The sequence below is a fragment of the Pseudophryne corroboree genome, chromosome 11 (assembly GCF_028390025.1).
Source record: "Pseudophryne corroboree isolate aPseCor3 chromosome 11, aPseCor3.hap2, whole genome shotgun sequence".
NCBI classification, from domain to species: Eukaryota; Metazoa; Chordata; class Amphibia; order Anura; family Myobatrachidae; genus Pseudophryne; species Pseudophryne corroboree.
This window is the reverse complement of record NC_086454.1, coordinates 164457512-164478815: the sequence shown is the minus strand read 5'-3', so window position 1 is coordinate 164478815 and position 21304 is coordinate 164457512. Positions and strand designations below refer to the sequence as shown.

At 43.7% G+C, this 21304-nt stretch overlaps 1 protein-coding gene across 3 annotated transcripts in view; it reads left to right on the top strand.

Moving 5' to 3' along the window:
* CHKA (choline kinase alpha) overlaps nt 1–21304 on the top strand; it is a 55486-nt gene that overhangs the window by 18922 nt on the left and 15260 nt on the right. For all 3 annotated transcript variants that reach the window (XM_063945065.1, XM_063945067.1, XM_063945066.1), the window contains 6 exons: nt 46–99; nt 4147–4260; nt 4978–5111; nt 19960–20064; nt 20342–20400; nt 20671–20758. In XM_063945065.1, the coding sequence (XP_063801135.1) occupies nt 46–99; nt 4147–4260; nt 4978–5111; nt 19960–20064; nt 20342–20400; nt 20671–20758 (554 nt within the window). The remainder of the gene's footprint in view (nt 1–45; nt 100–4146; nt 4261–4977; nt 5112–19959; nt 20065–20341; nt 20401–20670; nt 20759–21304) is intronic.

Sequence of the window (21304 nt, the reverse complement as noted above, 5' to 3'; positions counted from 1 at the left end):
GTATATTTTACTGCTTGTTAAAACTACTATTTATAATCTTAACAGATGTCATGCAACAAAGGTGACAACCAAGAGACACAAAGGGAGAATTTCTTTCGAGTAAGTATTCGAAATGGGAACTTTTCCCTGATATAGAATGATCCGTTCTCTCCCACACACACACACTCTCTGTTTACTTTGGAATGAGTGATTGGCTACCGTGGCCCAGTTGCCAGCAAGGTTTTTAGGGTTGTGAATGATAAGAACTGTAGTAGTATGCCGGGGCTTTGTGATAACCAAATTGATTAGTGGTGATTTCAAATTGGATTACTCTAGTCATTTGCCATTTGGTCAGTGAAGATATCTGTATGGCAAGCTCCATATGCAAGCTATAGCAGGATTTCCTATGCCTGGTTTCCTTATCTTCTTATTGGTGGTTATGGGCCAGTTGGTCGACAGTCAGAAGGTGACACCAAATGGTCGACATGGTCAAAATCTCAACAGTTTGACATGTAAATAATCGACACATGAAAAAGTTGACATGAGTTTTTAATGTTTTTGTTCATGTTAAAATGTTCTTTTCAGCACGTGGTCCCCCAATTAGTACACCTTGTGCCCTTACATAGCTCATTTTGCTTTCTGTGCTTTGGGCAAGGTGTCGCGCTGCGCTTGCCACAGGTTACTATTCCCAATTGTAGTCCATTTAAAACAAAGTCGACCATTTGGTGTTGACCTATCATCCAGATATGCTTATTGCTTAAGCTCATAAAATCAGGTTGTCTATTTGTGTATCTCCACGATGTGTGAAGTGAAAGCAGCTAGGCTGGTTACTCTGTAACCTCTATGCTAAATCACACATTGCTGGCTTATTTATTTTTTTGCTGCTTGACTGCTGATATCGCACTCCAGCGTTTTCTGAGCTGTGTGAAATTCATGAGCATATTTGGCAAAGGCAGCAGAGCTGTGGAAAATCACAGCAAGTAGCATTGAGTTTGTTGTAGCTTACACAGCAGGACCTAATAAACAAGCTTTGCCCTAGGATTGTACTGTGTGCATACAGTTCAGTGTAAGTAACTAATGAGGGGGATCTTGCATGTCCAAGCTCCATTGCCAAAGTAACAATTCGGACCTCCTGCAATGCAACGGGAAAAAAAGATTGGGGGACAGCTAACAGGCCTGTTTATCTTAAGTCTTCTATGTGACTTGCCCTATAGCAGTCGGATAGACAGTGATCCTTATTTCTGAAAATTGTTTTAGTGTGTACTTCATGCTTCAGCTGTAAATAAGTTATTGATCCCAATAACATATCCTGGGAGGGAAGTAGTATGTTTTGGATTTTGATAAATACAACCCTGAAATCTTCTGTTACCACCCAAGACAATCTAACTGTGTTCCACTGGAGTGGCCGTTAACACCATTTACCCAGCATTTTTGTCTGTGTAAAGAGTGGTTTTACTAATATCTAAAAAGGAAGAGTGGAAGTTTTGCCTACAGAAATCATACAGATTTTGGCTTTCCTTAATCTGGTAGTCAGATTTATTGGTTGCTATGGGCAACCTCTCCACTTTTTCTGTTTAGATGTTAATAAATCTAACCCCTAAGTGACCTAGATCCTGTAATTTGTGAGAAAGGACATAGCTCTATGATAGTCTATTTGTCCCACTAAATTCATTTAATTCAAGTTTATATCCATTTTACTTTTTTCATTTTGTATTCTGTACCTCCGCACATAAGTAGACTTTCTAAAGAGGACAAGTTGGGAAATTACCCATAGAAACCAATCATCTTCTCGCTATCATTTTATAGCGTGTAGTGTTCACTCTAGGAATTTTTTAGGGCAGGGTGCTGATCACGGGTAGGGCACATTTTTCATTCGTGAGGGCACATTTTTAAGTTAGAAGGGCAAAAATAGGTACATACTATATCGCTTGGTGCGCCCATTCCTATAGGTGAAAGCATGGACAGTGCGCGCCGGAATTTTTTTTAGGGGTGTTGTTTCGTGGGGAAGGGGCATGACGACATAATAGTACTAAATAACATTATACCACACAATAGTGCCGCTCATACACATTGCACCAGGTAGAATCTCCTATACACACTGCGCCAGGTAGAGCATGTTCTACATATTGCGCATATTGGAGAGAGCACTGGGGCACACTGCACAAGGGAGAGATAGCAGTTGGGACAGTGCTGGGGGGCAAGGGGATTAGGAGCAGGTAGTACTGTAGTCAGTGTTAGGGGTATGGAGGCATTAGTACCCAGGATACCCACTCCCCAATTACCTTTTAAGATCAGCTCCTCTCTGAGATGTGTGTATGCTGGGCACTATGTGTGGACATAGGATTGTATGTATGCTTGGCACTGTGTATGGGAGAGGTGGGGTGTATAATGAGCATTATGTGGGTATGGAGGGTGTAATGGGCACTGTGGGGTGTGTATGCTGGCAATGTGGGAGTGTACATATGCTGGGCACTGTGTGGGCATGAAGGGTGTAGAATAAGCACAGTATGGGTATGAAGGGTGTTATAGGCACCGTGGGGGTGTACATATGCTGGGCACTGTGGGTGTATAATGAGCACTGGGTGGGTATGGAGGGTGTTATGGGCACTGTGGGGTGTGTATGCTGGGCACTGTGGTGGTGTACATATGCTGGGCACTGTGGGTGTATAATGAGCACTGGGTGGGTATGGAGGGTGTTATGGGCACTGTGGGGTGTGTATGCTGGGCACTGTGGTGGTGTACATATGCTGGGTACTGTGGGTTTATAATGAGCACTGGGTGGGTATGGAGGGTGTTATGGGCACTGTGGGGTGTGTATGCTGGGCACTGTGGTGGTGTGCATATGCTGGGCACCGTGTGGGTGTATGTTGTCCACTGTGGGGGTATTGGGTGTGTTTATGTTGGGCAGTGTGGTGGCATGGGTGAAGTAAATAATGGGCACTGCCCCAGCCCCGACCATTTCTATCATTAGCCGAATTACGCCCCCCACCCCGCTCTGTTAGTTGCTTACAAGTTTAACTTTGGCTACATGCGGCTGTACTCCATGGGGACAAAGTTAAACTTGTAAGCAACTAACGGAGCGGGGTGGGGGGCGGCTGTACTCCATGGGGACAGAGACATGGCTACAAGATGGTGAAGCTCAGCAATAGATGCATTGGGTGAGGGCGCGCGTTGCTCACAAGTGACATACAGTATCTACCAGAACAGTCTCCCAGCCCTGCCGTACCTTTAGTAACAGCAATGTTACCCGCTGTCAGTAGGTTCCGGAGGGCGGAAGCAGAGAACCTAACCCGTTCCAGCGTCTCCGCTATTTTCCAAGCGACCTCGCACCAGCAAACAAGTAGTGTAGTCAGTCCCTGGAGCAGCATGCTGGCGGGCAGGGAGGAGGGAGGGACGTCTCAGGCGGGCTTCGATAGCGAGACACTGCAACTGGATGGGGAGACGCTGCCGGCACCGATTGGATGATGAGACGCTGGCGGCGATTGGATGACGCGGCGCTGCCGGCGGTGATTGGATGAGGAGACACTGGCGGTGATTGGATGAGGAGGCGCTGCTGGCGGCGATTGGATATAGCAGCGCGTATTTTGCAATCACATGGGGGGAGAAGTGACAGCGCGGCGGGGGGAGAAGACAGCTCTTAGCAGGGCGGGCGCAAACGGGCAGGGCGCATTCTGTCACTCAAAAAAGGGGCAGGGCGCAGCGCCCTGCGAAAGAAGCTTAGAGTGAACACTAGCGTGTACTAGATGAATGATAGCTAGAACCTGATTGGTTGCTTTGGCCAGCTTCTCCACTTGTCCTCTTTAGAAAGTTTGATACATCTCTCCCACTTTATTCATCTATTTTATATATGTTAGGTATTATGTATGCTAGATATTGTGTTGATATATAAAATGGCCTTTATCTTCAAGTAGCCTCCATGCTTGCTGTAAGAAGGGTAAATACTTATCTGATAATAAAGGTGACTTGTCTTTAATGCAGTGCACTGCTTAGCTCCGCTGTTTGGACTATGGTAAGTGGACTAGACACGTTACACCACTCCTCTGTATAACTCTGGTATTAGATTTTACTGATAACAGAGGCATGGTGACAATGTCATGAACTGGTCAAATCCTTGTAGCTATTGATTTATGCTGCTAGACTGATTCTAAACTAGTGTCTCTCAAACAGGGTGCTGCAGCCATGGTAATGGAGAGTGTCATGTTTGCAATCTTGGCAGAAAGGTCCCTCGGTCCTAAGCTGTATGGGGTATTTCCACAAGGACGTCTAGAGCAATTCATCCCGGTGAGTGCAGCTAGGACGGTGCCTTACTCTTTGGCTTGTGCTGTGTAAATCATTGTTGTGCAACATTCTTTTTAATAGAGGATTATGTAACTGCATTTGGCAACTTTCTGGCTTGTGACAGACTGGAATTAAACAGGAAGCTTTATGGCTTCGGCTGCAGCGGAACCTGTTTTCCGTTTAGTATTAAGTTGCTTGTCTGGTTTCATTTTATATCACACGAGCCTGATATCATTCCTCTTTTTTAATGTTGGGTACTTTCTGGATTATATGTTCTTTGTATCAGACCAGTGTAATCTGTACAGATACAAATGGCTGATATTACTTCAGATTCTATTACTAACCACATTTTCTTAAGTCTTAAGACCCCTTTGTTTAGTGTTGAGCACAGAATTGCAGGAAAAGACGTTTAATGGAAAGAAAGTAGTATGGGTCAGGAAAAGCTAAGTTAGACTTATTGAAATATGGTTGAAAAGGGAATGAGAACTACAAGATGGGATACCTGAAGTACTGATTTATCTGTAATGCCGATGGATCTCTGCTCTATGCAGGCGTCTGTACATAACTAGCAGAGGTTATTGTTCCTCTCATGGCAGCACAGAAACAGACTGGCATACTGTACTGTGTGTAAAACTGATCATTGCATTTTATTTCCAGGCTACATATATAAATGAGACTAGTCGGGAGTTACTTGTCCTAATGAAAAGTTCTTATTTTCAGAGTCGAAAACTTGAGACTGAAGAGCTGAGCATGCAAGATATATCTGCTGAAATAGCAGAGAAGATGGCACAGTTTCATGGGATGAGCATGCCTTTCAACAAGGAACCCAAGTGGCTCTTTGGGACAATGGAGAAGTATGATATATATATTAAAGTTCTTTAAGTATATAAATGGTAAGAGGTTAAAAAAGGAGAATATTGGACCATTAAAGGGCGAGTTGGATTTCTTGATTAACGAAGATAGGGAAAAAGCAGATTTATTGAATAAATTCTTTTCATCCGTATTCACGACAGAGGACAGGTTGACGAGAGTAGAACACAACATAAACTATAATACCGACCCGGTGCTAAGTACTTGGTTAAACGAAGAAGTAGTCCGGGAGAGACTAAGTAAAATTAAGATAAATAAATCTCCTGGGCCGGATGGACTTCACCCCAAGGTTCTAATGGAACTTAAAGCAGAACTATCGAGACCCCTATATTTTATTTTCAGCAAGTGAATTACATGAGGAATGATACCGAAGGACTGGCGTATAGCAGAGGTAGTACCAATATATAAAAAGGCTATTAAAACTCATCCTGGAAACTATAGACCGGTAAGTTTGACATCTATAGTGGGGAAAATACTGGAAGGTATATTAAGGGATAGCATACTATAGTACTTGGATACCTCCAAGGTTATTACTAAGAATCAGCATGGTTTTGTGAATGACAGGTCATGTCAAACTAACTTAATAAGCTTCTACGAGAAAGTGAGCAATAATATTGATTAGGGCAAAGCAGTGGATGTGAGCTTTTTGGACTTCACTAAGGCCTTTGACAAAGTCCTACATAAGAGACTAATCTTCAAATTGAGAGAGCTTGGGGTGGGAAACACTATTTGTACTTGGGTGAGTAATTGGTTGTACAACAGGGAACAGCGAGTGGGGATTAATGGGATGTTCTCTGAATGGGCCTCAGTGCTCAATGGAATACTGCAGGGTTCAGTACTCAAGCAATTGCTGTTTAACATATTCATTAATGACCTAGGAGTGGGCCTAGAAAGCAGTGTCCATTTTCGCAGGTGATACTAAACTATGTAGAGTAATTAATTCAGACAAGGATGTTGAGTCTCTACAGAATGACTTATCTAGACTTGAGGTCTGGGCAGACAAATGGAGAATGAGGTTCAATATAGAAAAATGTAAAGTTATGCACTTTGGGATTAAGAACAATCGTGCAGCCTATAAACTAAATGGGGAAAATGTAGGGATAACGGTAGATGAAAAAGATTTGGGGGTGCTCATTGATAATAGATTTAGTAGTAGTACGCAATGTCAGAATGCAGCAACAAAAGCAAATAAGGTGTTAGCATGAATAAAACGGGGAATGGAGAACAAGGGATGAGAGTGTAATCCTGACACTGTATAAAATATTGGTGCGGCCACACCTGGAATATTGTGTACAGTTCTGGGCACCCCACTATAAAAAAGATATCTTGGAACTTGAAAGGGTTCAGAGGCGAGCCACCAAATTGGTTAAGGGGTTAGAGGCACTGAATTATGAGGAAAGACTTAAAGGTTAGATTTGTTTACACTGGAAAAGAGGCGTTTGAGAGGGGACATTATTAATATTAATAAATACATAAAGGGACAATACAAGGATTTATCAAACGATCTGTTTAACAACAAAAAAACGCTACATAGGACATGAGGACACCCCCTAAGGTTTGAAGAAAACAAAACTTCATACACAATGGAGAAAAGGGTTCTTCACAGTAAGAGCAGTAAGGATTTTGAATTCTATGCCAGAGAAGGTAGTAATGGTGGATTCAATCAATAAGTTTAAAAATGGATTAGATAAATTCCTAGCAGAAAGAAATATCCAGGGATATAGCATTTAACGAATATAAAATGTATTTGTCTCTTTTCAACCTCAACTATGTAACTACGATATGTGTGTGTGTGTGTGTGTGTGTGTATATATATATATATATATATATATATACACATACACACATACATAGATACATACATATACATATATATATATATATATATATATATATATATATATATATATATATATATGATTAAGAGAAGTCCGGCACTCTAAGCTTGTGAATAACGTCAATCTGCTCCGGTGCCCTGCCCTCTGGAATCAGTATATGGCATGGAAATGAGCTGGCACTCACAGAGACTTGTTATAAAACATGCAAACAACACGGTTTGATGCCAACGTTTCAGGGTGTTACCCCTTTTATCAAGACAACCATGTAATTACAGAATAAGAACATTTATACATTACCAAACACCGCGTGTGTAGTCCGTCCACGGCGCCCGCAGAGACCCGATGACGTCATTGGCGCCGGCGACCCGGCGTCAGAGGGGGGCGTGGCCGGAATGTAAAATAGTGACCCATCACCATGGAAACCAGAATCGGCTGTAGGAGAACGTAATGGATATCCAATTAGTAATATGAAGTTTGCTGTGCAAATCACTTACTGGTATGTAGGGAGGACAAATACCCTCTGCATAACGGGAACTCAATGCTTTATACTATAAGAGGAACCATGAGTTCATAGTTCATATGTATGAATCGTTAAGCAGGGGGCATACCCTCGCCAATTAAACAACAACAAAAGGCAAACTGTACTGAATATAATCAATGGCTATTAAATATACTAAACCATGAACATCAGACCATATTATCCCCTTAAGTATACTAGATATGTCTATCTGTTTAAATCATAAAAAACAGGTATAAGATAATAAGTCATTGAGTCCCAGAGGTTTCACAGTCTGTAAAGTATGGATCCACCGAGCCTCCTTTTGCAGTAGAATACGGCCTCTGTTGCCCCCTCTTGAAGACTCTGGCACCCCGTCTATAATTTTATATCGAATAGAAGAGATGCTGTGGTTGAATTCTTTGAAATGTCGGGCCACCGGTTGATCTCCCCCTCGACCTTCTATGGCTGCTCTTATACTAGATCGGTGTAGGGCAATTCTTTCCTTGAATTGTCGGATGGTCTTTCCGATGTATAGGAGACCACAAGGGCACTTGATATAGTAAATCACATACCGACTGGAGCATGTGAATGATTGCTTGATCTTGAATTCCTTGCCCGACCTTGGATGGTAAAAGGTGGCACCTGGTTCCAGGCTGCTACATGTTGTGCAGCCGAGACACTTAAAGTTGCCCGGTTTCCGAGTTAAAAAATGTGTAGCCGGCGGAGATTTAAAGTTGGTGATGTCATTATGTACCACTGCATCTTTAATATTCCGCCCCCGACGATAGGAGGGCAGAATGGAGGTGTCCTTAAGGGCTCTTAGTTGTTTATCTTGGGTGACAATCGGCCATATCTGTCTTGCTTTACGCATGACCTCCGTATTTGATGTGGAATAATCCTGTGGCCATACTATACAGTTGGTCTTCTGTGCGGAATGAGATTTTAATAATAGACTTGAGCGATCCTGCATTAGCGCTCTTTCTTTAGCTTTCCTTAAATGTTTTAATTTGTAACCTCTGAGAATGAATTTGCGGGTCATGATGTCCATTTGTTTAATCGCTTCCAATGGATCACTGCAAATACGCTTGATCCTAATGAATTGCGAATAGGGTAATCCCCATTTGAGAGCCGGAGGATGATAGCTATTAGCATGCAAAGTTGTATTTCTATCAGTGTCCTTTACAAAAAGGGAAGTGTGTAATTGATGAGAAGTATCTTGTCTGACAGACACATCTAGGAAATGAATTTCTTCAAAACTGGATGAAAAAGTGAACTTGATGGAAATATCACGGATGTTAATATCTTGCATAGCTTGCTGGAAGCTTTCTTCAGTGCCTGACCACAACACAAAGATGTCATCTATGTATCTATAATATGCCTTAATGTTATCCGATACCTTGGGATTAAACAAAAAAAGGTCATTTTCAACTTCACGCATAAAGATGTTGGCAAAGCTCGGAGCTACGCAAGACCCCATCGCGCAGCCCGAGCTTTGCCTATACATCTTCCCGTCAAACAAAAAATAGTTGTGGGTCAGGGTCAGCTCTAAGAGCTGAATAAAGAAATCTGCATCTGGACCAGAATATTTCTGGGTACTTGTGATGCAACGCCTGACAGCCTCAATACCTCTACGATGGGGGATGTTGGTATATAGGCTTATCACATCTATCGTGCACATCAGATATTTATCTGGTAAAGGAGATAATTTTTCAATCTCTACCAAAAATGCAGTCGTGTCCTTTAAACATACTGGCTGATCTTGTACAATGGGTTGTAGGTAAAAATCCAAGAATTTGGATATATTATAGAAAAGAGAATCCCGGGCTGCAATAATAGGCCTACCGGGGGGGCATGTTGGATTCTTGTGAAGTTTGGGAATGGTGTATAAAACGGGTATTACCGGCCAATCCTCTGTAAGTAATTCTTTGGTCTTGGAATTGATGATGTTCTCCTTGACAGCCTCATCCAGGATCTCATCAATTTTTGTTTTATAAACTGCCGTTGGATCTGTAGGCAACAGTTGATAGGTAGCTGCGTCCGCCAATTGGCTGTAGATCTCTGATTTATACGCCAGTAGGTCTTGAACCACTATACCTCCGCCCTTATCCGCCGGGCGGATGACGATGTCCTTATACTTGGCGAGGTTGTTCAATGCTGTGTATTCCAAAGAAGATAATAAGAATTTACTTACCGATAATTCTATTTCTCGTAGTCCGTAGTGGATGCTGGGGACTCCGTCAGGACCATGGGGAATAGCGGCTCCGCAGGAGACAGGGCACAAAAGTAAAAGCTTTAGGATCAGGTGGTGTGCACTGGCTCCTCCCCCTATGACCCTCCTCCAAGCCTCAGTTAGGATACTGTGCCCGGACGAGCGTACACAATAAGGAAGGATTTTGAATCCCGGGTAAGACTCATACCAGCCACACCAATCACACTGTACAACCTGTGATCTGAACCCAGTTAACAGCATGATAACAGCGGAGCCTCTGAAAAGATGGCTCACAACAATAATAACCCGATTTTTGTAACAATAACTATGTACAAGTATTGCAGACAATCCGCACTTGGGATGGGCGCCCAGCATCCACTACGGACTACGAGAAATAGAATTATCGGTAAGTAAATTCTTATTTTCTCTGACGTCCTAAGTGGATGCTGGGGACTCCGTCAGGACCATGGGGATTATACCAAAGCTCACAAACGGGCGGGAGAGTGCGGATGACTCTGCAGCACCGAGTGAGAGAACTCCAGGTCCTCCTCAGCCAGGGTGTGCCCCTGACCAAGTAGCAGCTCGGCAAAGTTGTAAAGCCGAGACCCCTCGGGCAGCCGCCCAAGATGAGCCCACCTTCCTTGTGGAATGGGCATTTACATATTTTGGCTGTGGCAGGCCTGCCACAGAATGTGCAAGCTGAATTGTACTACACATCCAACTAGCAATCGTCTGCTTAGAAGCAAGAGCACCCAGTTTGTTGGGTGCATACAGGATAACAGCAAGTCAGTTTTCCTGACTCCAGCCGTCCTGGAAACCTATATTTTCAGGGCCCTGACAACATCTAGCAACTTGGAGTCCTCCAAGTCCCTAGTAGCCGCAGGTACCACAATAAGCTGGTTCAGGTGAAACGCTGACACCACCTTAGGGAGAAACTGGGGACGAGTCCGCAGCTCTGCCCTGTCCGAATGGACAATCAGATATGGGCTTTTGTGAGACAAAGCCGCCAATTCTGACACTCGCCTGGCCGAGGCCAGGGCCAACATCATGGTCACTTTCCATGTGAGATATTTCAAATCCACAGATTTAAGCGGTTTAAACCAATGTGATTTGAGGAATCCCAGAACTACGTTGAGATCCCACAGTGCCACTGGAGGCACAAAAGGGGGTTGTATATGCAGTACTCCCTTGACAAACTTCTGGACTTCAGGAACTGAAGCCAATTCTTTCTGGAAGAAAATCGACAGGGCCGAAATTTGAACCTTAATGGACCCCAATTTGAGGCCCATAGACACTCCTGTTTGCAGGAAATGCAGGAATCGACCGAGTTGAAATTTCTTCGTGGGGCCTTCCTGGCCTCACACCACGCAACATATTTTCGCCACATGTGGTGATAATGTTGTGCGGTCACCTCCTTCCTGGCTTTGACCAGGGTAGGAATGACCTTCCGGAATGCCTTTTTCCCTTAGGATCCGGCGTTCAACCGCCATGCCGTCAAACGCAGCCGCGGTAAGTCTTGGAACAGACATGGTACTTGCTGAAGCAAGTCCCTTCTTAGCGGCAGAGGCCATGAGTCCTCTGTGAGCATCTCTTGAAGTTCCGGGTACCAAGTCCTTCTTGGCCAATCCGGAGCCACGAGTATAGTTCTTACTCCTCTACGTCTTATAATTCTCAGTACCTTAGGTATGAGAAGCAGAGGAGGGAACACATACACCGACTGGTACACCCACGGTGTTACCAGAACGTCCACAGCTATTGCCTGAGGGTCACTTGACCTGGCGCAATACCTGTCCAGTTTTTTGTTCAGGCGGGACGCCATCATGTCCACCTTTGGTCTTTCCCAATGGTTCACAATCATGTGGAAGACTTCCCGATGAAGTCCCCACTCTCCCGGGTGGAGGTCGTGCTGAGGAAGTCTGCTTCCCAGTTGTCCACTCCCGGAATGAACACTGCTGACAGTGCTATCACATGATTTTCCGCCCAGCGAAGAATCCTTGCAGTTTCTGCCATTGTCCTCCTGCTTCTTGTGCCGCCCTGTCTGTTTACGTGGGCGACTGCCGTGATGTTGTCCCACTGGATCAATACCGGCTGACCTTGAAGCAGAGGTCTTGCTAAGCTTAGAGCATTGTAAATTGCTCTTAGCTCCAGTATATTTATGTGGAGAGAAGTCTCCAGACTTGATCACACTCCCTGGAAATTTTTTCCTTGTGTGACTGCTCCCCAGCCTTTCAGGCTGGCATCCGTGGTCACCAGGACCCAGTCCTGAATGCCGAATCTGTGGCCCTTTAGTAGATGAGCACTCTGCAGCCACCACAGAAGAGACACCCTTGTCCTTGGAGACAGGGTTATCCGCTGATGCATCTGAAGATGCGATCCGGACCATTTTTCCAGCAGATCCCACTGAAAAAGTTCTTGCGTGAAATTTGCCGAATGGAATCGCTGAGTAAGAAGCCACCATTTTTCCCAGGACCCTTGTGCAATGATGCACTGACACTTTTCCTGGTTTTAGGAGGTTCCTGACTAGCTCGGATAACTCCCTGGCTTTCTCCTCCGGGAGAAACACCTTTTTCTGGACTGTGTCCAGAATCATCCCTAGGAACAGCAGACGTGTCGTCGGAGACAGCTGCGATTTTGGAATATTTAGAATCCACCCGTGCTGTCGTAGAACTACTTGAGATAGTGCTACTCCGACCTCCAACTGTTCTCTGGACCTTGCCCTTATCAGGAGATCGTCCAAGTAAGGGATAATTAAGACGCCTTTTCTTTGAAGAAGAATCATCATTTCGGCCATTACCTTGGTAAAGACCCGGGGTGCCGTGGACAATCCAAACGGCAGCGTCTGAAACTGATAGTGACAGTTTTGTACCACGAACCTGAGGTACCCTTGGTGAGAAGGGCAAATTGGGACATGGAGGTAAGCATCCTTGATGTCCAGGGACACCATATAGTCCCCTTCTTCCTGGTTCGCTATCACTGCTCTGAGTGACTCCATCTTGATTTGAACCTTTGTATGTAAGTGTTCAAATATTTCAGATTTAGAATAGGTCTCACCGAGCCGTCTGGCTTCAGTACCACAATATAGTGTGGAATAATACCCCTTTCCTTGTTGTAGGAGGGGTACTTTGATTATCACCTGCTGGGAATACAGCTTGTGAATTGTTTCCAATACTGCCTCCCTGTCGGAGGGAGACGTTGGTAAAGCAAACTTCAGGAACCTGCGAGGGGGAGACGTCTCGAATTTCCAATCTGTACCCCTGGGATACTACTTGTAGGATCCAGGGGTCCACTTGCGAGTGAGCCCACTGCGTGCTGAAACTCTTGAGACGACCCCCCACCGCACCTGTTTGTACGGCCCCAGCGTCATGCTGAGGACTTGGCAGAAGCGGTGGAAGGCTTCTGTTCCTGGGAATGGGCTGCCTGCTGCAGTCTTCTTCCCTTACCTCTATCCCTGGGCAGATATGACTGGCCTTTTGCCCGCTTGCCCTTATGGGGACGAAAGGACTGAGGCTGAAAAGACGATGTCTTTTTCTGCTGAGATGTGACTTGGGGTAAAAAAGGTGGATTTTCCAGCTGTTGCCGTGGCCACCAGGTCCGATGGACCGACCCCAAATAACTCCTCCCCTTTATACGGCAATACTTCCATGTGCCGTTTGGAATCTGCATCACCTGACCACTGTCGTGTCCATAAACATCTTCTGGCAGATATGGACATCGCACTTACTCTTGATGCCAGAGTGCAAATATCCCTCTGTGCATCTCGCATATATAGAAATGCATCCTTTAAATGCTCTATAGTCAATAAAATACTGTCCCTGTCAAGGGTATCAATATTTCCAGTCAGGGAATCCGACCAAGCCACCCCAGCGCTGCCCATCCAGGCTGAGGCGATCGCTGGTCGCAGTATAACACCAGTATGTGTGTATATACTTTTTAGGATATTTTCCAGCCTCCTATCAGTTGGCTCCTTAAGGGCGGCCGTATCTGGAGACGGTAACGCCACTTGTTTTGATAAGCGTGTGAGCGCCTTATCCACCCTAAGGGGTGTTTCCCAACGCGCCATAACTTCTGGCGGGAAAGGGTATACCGCCAATAATTTTCTATCGGGGGAAACCCACGCATCATCACACACTTCATTTAATTTATCTGATTCAGGAAAAACCACATGTAGTTTTTTCACACTCCACATAATACCCTTTTTTGTGGTACTTGTAGTATCAGAATTATGTAACATCTCCTTCATTGCCCTTAACAAGTAACGTGTGGCCCTAAAGGAAAATACGTTTGTTTCTTCACCGTCGACACTGGAGTCAGTGTCCGTGTCTGTGTCTGTGTCGACCGACTGAGGTAAAAGGACGTTTTAACGCCCCTGACGGTGTTTGAGACGCCTGGACAGGTACTAATTGGTTTGCCGGCCGTCTCATGTCGTCAACCGACCTTGCAGCGTGTTGACATTATCACGTAATTCCTTAAATAAGCCATCCATTCCGGTGTCGACTCCCTAGAGAGTGACATCACCATTACAGGCAATTGCTCCGCCTCCTCACCAACATCGTCCTCATACATGTCGACACACACGTACCGACACACAGCACACACACAGGGAATGCTCTGATAGAGGACAGGACCCCACTAGCCCTTTGGGGAGACAGAGGGAGAGTTTGCCAGCACACACCAAAAACGCTATAATTATACAGGGACAACCTTTATATAAGTGTTTTTCCCTTATAGCATTTTAATATATATAGTCATATCGCCAAATAAGTGCCCCCCCTCTCTGTTTTAACCCTGTTTCTGTAGTGCAGTGCAGGGGAGAGCCTGGGAGCCTTCCCACCAGCATTTCTGTGAGGGAAAATGGCGCTGTGTGCTGAGGAGAATAGGCCCCGCCCCCTTTTCGGCGGGCTTCTTCTCCCGTTTTTCTGAGACCTGGCAGGGGTTAAATACATCCATATAGCCCCCAGGGGCTATATGTGATGTATTTTTAGCCAGAATAAGGTACTATCATTGCTGCCCAGGGCGCACCCCCCAGCGCCCTGCACCCTCAGTGACCGCTGCTATGAAGTGTGCTGACAACAATGGCGCACAGCTGCAGTGCTGTGCGCTACCTTATGAAGACTGAAAAGTCTTCTGCCGCCGGTTTCTGGACCTCTTCACTTTTCGGCATCTGCAAGGGGTTCGGCGGCGCGGCTCCAGGACGAACCCCAGGGTGAGACCTGTGTTCCGACTCCCTCTGGAGCTAATGGTGTCCAGTAGCCTAAGAAGCCAATCCATCCTGCACGCAGGTGAGTTCACTTCTCTCCCCTAAGTCCCTCGATGCAGTGAGCCTGTTGCCAGCAGGACTCACTGAAAATAAAAAAACCTAACAAAACTTTTACTCTAAGCAGCTCTTTAGGAGAGCCACCTAGATTGCACCCTTCTCGGCCGGGCACAAAAATCTAACTGAGGCTTGGAGGAGGGTCATAGGGGGAGGAGCCAGTGCACACCACCTGATCCTAAAGCTTTTACTTTTGTGCCCTGTCTCCTGCGGAGCCGCTATTCCCCATGGTCCTGACGGAGTCCCCAGCATCCACTTAGGACGTCAGAGAAAAATTACTATCTTTGGATTTAAACTGTGGCTGGAAGTCATCATAGACACTGTTCATGTGGTTGATAAAACATTTGATGTTCAAATTAGTGGAAACCGGATCAAAATTCGAAGGTTTGTGTAGAGGAATGTCACGAACCAATGTACCGGCTGAAGGAACACTTTGGAGATGATGCATCTACATTGGTTCGTGACATTCCTCTACACAAACCTTCGAATTTTGATCCGGTTTCCACTAATTTGAACATCAAATGTTTTATCAACCACATGAACAGTGTCTATGATGACTTCCAGCCACAGCTTAAATCCAAAGATAGTAATTTATCTTCTTTGGAATACACAGCATTGAACAACCTCGCCAAGTATAAGGACATCGTCATCCGCCCGGCGGATAAGGGCGGAGGTATAGTGGTTCAAGACCTACTGGCGTATAAATCAGAGATCTACAGCCAATTGGCGGACGCAGCTACCTATCAACTGTTGCCTACAGATCCAACGGCAGTTTATAAAACAAAAATTGATGATATCCTGGATGAGGCTGTCAAGGAGAACATCATCAATTCCAAGACCAAAGAATTACTTACAGAGGATTGGCCGGTAATACCCGTTTTATACACCATTCCCAAACTTCACAAGAATCCAACATGCCCCCCCCGGTAGGCCTATTATTGCAGCCCGGGATTCTCTTTTCTATAATATATCCAAATTCTTGGATTTTTACCTACAACCCATTGTACAAGATCAGCCAGTATGTTTAAAGGACACGACTGCATTTTTGGTAGAGATTGAAAAATTATCTCCTTTACCAGATAAATATCTGATGTGCACGATAGATGTGATAAGCCTATATACCAACATCCCCCATCGTAGAGGTATTGAGGCTGTCAGGCGTTGCATCACAAGTACCCAGAAATATTCTGGTCCAGATGCAGATTTCTTTATTCAGCTCTTAGAGCTGACCCTGACCCACAACTATTTTTTGTTTGACGGGAAGATGTATAGGCAAAGCTCGGGCTGCGCGATGGGGTCTTGCGTAGCTCCGAGCTTTGCCAACATCTTTATGCGTGAAGTTGAAAATGACCTTTTTTTGTTTAATCCCAAGGTATCGGATAACATTAAGGCATATTATAGATACATAGATGACATCTTTGTGTTGTGGTCAGGCACTGAAGAAAGCTTCCAGCAAGCTATGCAAGATATTAACATCCGTGATACTTCCATCAAGTTCACTTTTTCATCCAGTTTTGAAGAAATTCATTTCCTAGATGTGTCTGTCAGACAAGATACTTCTCATCAATTACACACTTCCCTTTTTGTAAAGGACACTGATAGCTATTAGCATGCAAAGTTGTATTTCTATCATCCTCCGGCTCTCAAATGGGGATTACCCTATTCGCAATTCATTAGGATCAAGCGTATTTGCAGTGATCCATTGGAAGCGATTAAACAAATGGACATCATGACCTGCAAATTCATTCTCAGAGGTTACAAATTAAAACATTTAAGGAAAGCTAAAGAAAGAGCGCTAATGCAGGATCGCTCAAGTCTATTATTAAAATCTCATTCCGCACAGAAGACCAACTGTATAGTATGGCCACAGGATTATTCCACATCAAATACGGAGGTCATGCGTAAGTAAAGCAAGACAGATATGGCCGATTGTCACCCAAGATAAACAACTAAGAGCCCTTAAGGACACCTCCATTCTGCCCTCCTATCGTCGGGGGCGGAATATTAAAGATGCAGTGGTACATAATGACATCACCAACTTTAAATCTCCGCCGGCTACACATTTTTTAACCCGGAAACCGGGCAACTTTAAGTGTCTCGGCTGCACAACATGTAGCAGCCTGGAACCAGGTGCCACCTTTTACCATCCAAGGTCGGGCAAGGAATTCAAGATCAAGCAATCATTCACATGCTCCAGTCGGTATGTGATTTACTATATCAAGTGCCCTTGTGGTCTCCTATACATCGGAAAGACCATCCGACAATTCAAGGAAAGAATTGCCCTACACCGATCTAGTATAAGAGCAGCCATAGAAGGTCGAGGGGGAGATCAACCGGTGGCCCGACATTTCAAAGAATTCAACCACAGCATCTCTTCTATTCGATATAAAATTATAGACAGGGTGCCAGAGTCTTCAAGAGGGGGCAACAGAGGCCGTATTCTACTGCAAAAGGAGGCTCGGTGGATCCATACTTTACAGACTGTGAAACCTCTGGGACTCAATGACTTATTATCTTATACCTGTTTTTTATGATTTAAACAGATAGATATATCTAGTATACTTCAGGGAGATAATATGGTCGGATGTTCATGGTTTAGTATATTTAATAGCCATTGATTATATTCAGTACAGTTTGCCATTTGTTGTTGTTTAATTGGTGAGGGTATGCCCCCTGCTTAACGATTCATACATATGAACTATGAACTCATGGTTCCTCTTATAGTATAAAGCATTGAGTTCCCATTATGCAGAGGGTATTTGTCCTCCCTACATACCAGTAAGTGATTTGCACAGCAAACTTCATATTACTAATTGGATATCCATTACGTTCTCCTACAGCCGATTCTGGTTTCCATGGTGATGGGTCACTATTTTACATTCCGGCCACGCCCCCCTCTGACGCCGGGTCGCCGGCGCTGGCCAGCGCCAATGACGTCATCGGGTCTCTGCGGGCACCGTGGACGGACTACACACGCGGTGTTTGGTAATGTATAAATGTTCTTATTCTGTAATTACATGGTTGTCTTGATAAAAGGGGTAACACCCTGAAACGTTGGCATCAAACCGTGTTGTTTGCATGTTTTATAACAAGTCTCTGTGAGTGCCAGCTCATTTCCATGCTATATATATATATATATATATATATATATATATATATATATATATATATATATATATATATATAATGTGTGTGTGTAAAAAATAGAAGTAATCAGCGCCTAATGATGCCTACAATATGACGGTGGGGACATAGAATGATATTTAGTAAAAAAAATGGGACAAGCACTTATCTCAGATAGGAATCTTCGGTCCTCAGACCAATATCATCACAGTAATATGCAAAAGAGAAAAAGAAACAACCAATAGTGTGTACCGCTTAAACCTATATGTACTTATAGCATTTTTCTACTTAGTGAGTGTTAATTGTAAATGCTCCCAGGATATCACACTCCACAATAGCGTAGTAGAAAGATAATTTTTCACATTTAATTAAGTACATCCACGGTTTAAAACGAGCAGGTATCGCACGTACAAGAAACAAATGATATAAAAGCTTATCTGTCCGTCCACCTTGATGAAGTCCTTTGCATTGGGACGAAACGCGTCGGGAGTTACCCTGGACCCTCTTTTGATGGACAGATAAGCTTTTATATCTATTGTTTCTTGTACGTGTGATACCTGCTCGTTTTAAACCGTGGTTTAATTTATGTACTAAAGTAAATGTGAAGGGAGATATCCTGGACCCTATTTTGATGGACAGATAAGCTTTTATATCATTTGTTTCTTGTACGTGCGATACCTGCTCGTTTTAAACCGTGGATGTACTTAATTAAATGTGAAAAATTATCTTTCTACTACGCTATTGTGGAGTGTGATATCCTGGGAGCATTTCCAAATAACACTCACTAAGTAGAAAAATGCTATAAGTACATATAGGTTTAAACGGTACACACTATTGGTTGTTTCTTTTTCTCTTTTGGATATTACTGTGATGATATTGGTCTGAGGACCGAAGATTCCTATCTGAGATAAGTGCTTGTCCCATTTTTTTTACTTAATATCATTCTATGTCCCCACCGTCATTTTCTAGGCATTATTAGGCGCTGATTACTTCTGTTTTTTACACATTCTAATCGCCATAATTTATCAGCTGCCACCCACGTTTGTGAGGAATGCATGTGAAAATATTTTAATTATAAGAAAATATTTTACTACAGATTATATTTGATCCACATGAGCGCACACTTACACATTTTGACTATATATATATATATATATATATATATATATAATGTATGAATGTGTGCTTATTTTTTTAGAGTCTGTTATTTTTTTTTAATAGTACAAATATATTGGCAGCTGCCAAACTGCTAAATGGTTCCTATACACACCTCTGGCCACTCAGTCTGAGCATCCAGGTATATACAATTTGATCTTGAGTGTCGGCTACTGCCAGTTACCCACATAGCAAATCAAGATGTAATTTTGTTTTTGCTAAATTTTATTTAAAGAACATTCAATTTGTGAACAAGGCTTCCCACGGTCTAGGTGTCTTGGGGCTATTTTCCTCAGGCAAGTTACTAGTTTGAAAACTATTCAGAAGGGGAAACCAGGTATCAGATTAAACTTTCAGTGGGGCACATTTTCCACCTCCCAGGAACAATTTAGATGGGATGAGAATTCTGACCGTTAGGATTCTGTGCTCCGGGATATCAGGACAAACCCCTGCTTGGCAAGACTGAGGCCTGTTAGTGCTAGTGATTTCTGTCCTCTTGTGACCCATATAAACCTGCCCAATAACAACACACCAATTGTAAAATATAGGCTGCATAATCAGCGCATGGACAGCTTTGTTTACTATTGTCTTAACTATCCCTGTCACCATTTTTGCTGGAAAGTATGGCGACATGCACCATATAGAGCATTTGTCACGATACATACAGCATGTTAAATGGTTCTGACTTTATTTCTAGGTACTTGAAGCAAGTGCTGAAAATGAAGTTCACAAGAGAGTCACATACCAGGAAACTGAATAAGTTGTTAAGCTACAATCTCCCCAAAGAAATGACAGGTCTGAAGTAAGTTACATTACAGGTAACCATTCGATTAAAAGGGCTTGCACTGAATTTCATGTTTGTACATGTGTTAGAGATTGAAACCAAACTTAACCTGTGCAGGTAAAGAACGACTGCTTTGTAATGACTCTGGGGGGATGTAATAGGACTCTTCGTTTAAATAAAGAGGAGTTGACTTTAACGTTTAAGTTCCTGATTGATTAATTTTGAGAATAGTTTTGAATTATTGTAATGTACTGTTATAAGTATGTTATTAAAAGCTTGAATTTTTTTGTTTTAGGGCTCTATTGGAAACAACCCCATCACCTGTTGTTTTTTGTCACAATGACTGCCAGGAAGGTAAGGCTTGAAGTATCTGATTTCCTGATGGTGTCCTTTGGCTGTGCAATGGGGCACTGCACGGTTTTGTTACTACAGTTGCTGCTATTGAAATTAGAACCCAGCATTGACCATTGGGATATGTTACTGTAAAAGAGAGAGAATGGTCTAGGCATTGGCATAGCAGTATAAAATCAAGCACTATTAACCTCCAGTGTCGTTCAGCCTTGTAACTGTTAATAGTAATGTCGGTGTCAATAAAACCTTGAACATCTTCTTTTGGACTTGCAGGAAACATTCTATTACTGGATGGAAGAGAGAATTCTGAAAAGCAGAAGCTTATGCTGATAGACTTTGAATACAGCAGTTACAATTATAGGTATGAGATGATGCTTCTAGACTGCTGCTACTAGGACAATACCGTCTATTACTGGTGACTATCTGAATGAAGATCAGACTTGGGAATCCTCGGCACTGATTCCATCACTTACTAGTATTAACATACCTACCAAGTCATTTAACAAATACAGTACTCCCCCCTATTCCCATGGAAAATTTGTCTCCGAAAGATGTGTTGCCGAAAGAGTGTGACTCCATCTTAAGTCTAAATCTTTTCTTCTCAGGGCTGTGTTCTCAGCCCTTTTTTCTCTGACGTCCTAGTGGATGCTGGGACTCCGTCAGGACCATGGGGATTAGCGGCTCCGCAGGAGACAGGGCACAAAAATAAAAGCTTTAGGACTAGGTGGTGTGCACTGGCTCCTCCCCCTATGACCCTCCTCCAAGCCTCAGTTAGGCTTTTGTGCCCGTCCGAGCAGGGTGCAATCTAGGTGGCTCTCCTAAAGAGCTGCTTAGAAAAGTTATTAGGTTTTTTATTTTCAGTGAGTCCTGCTGGCAACAGGCTCACTGCAACGAGGGACTTAGGGGA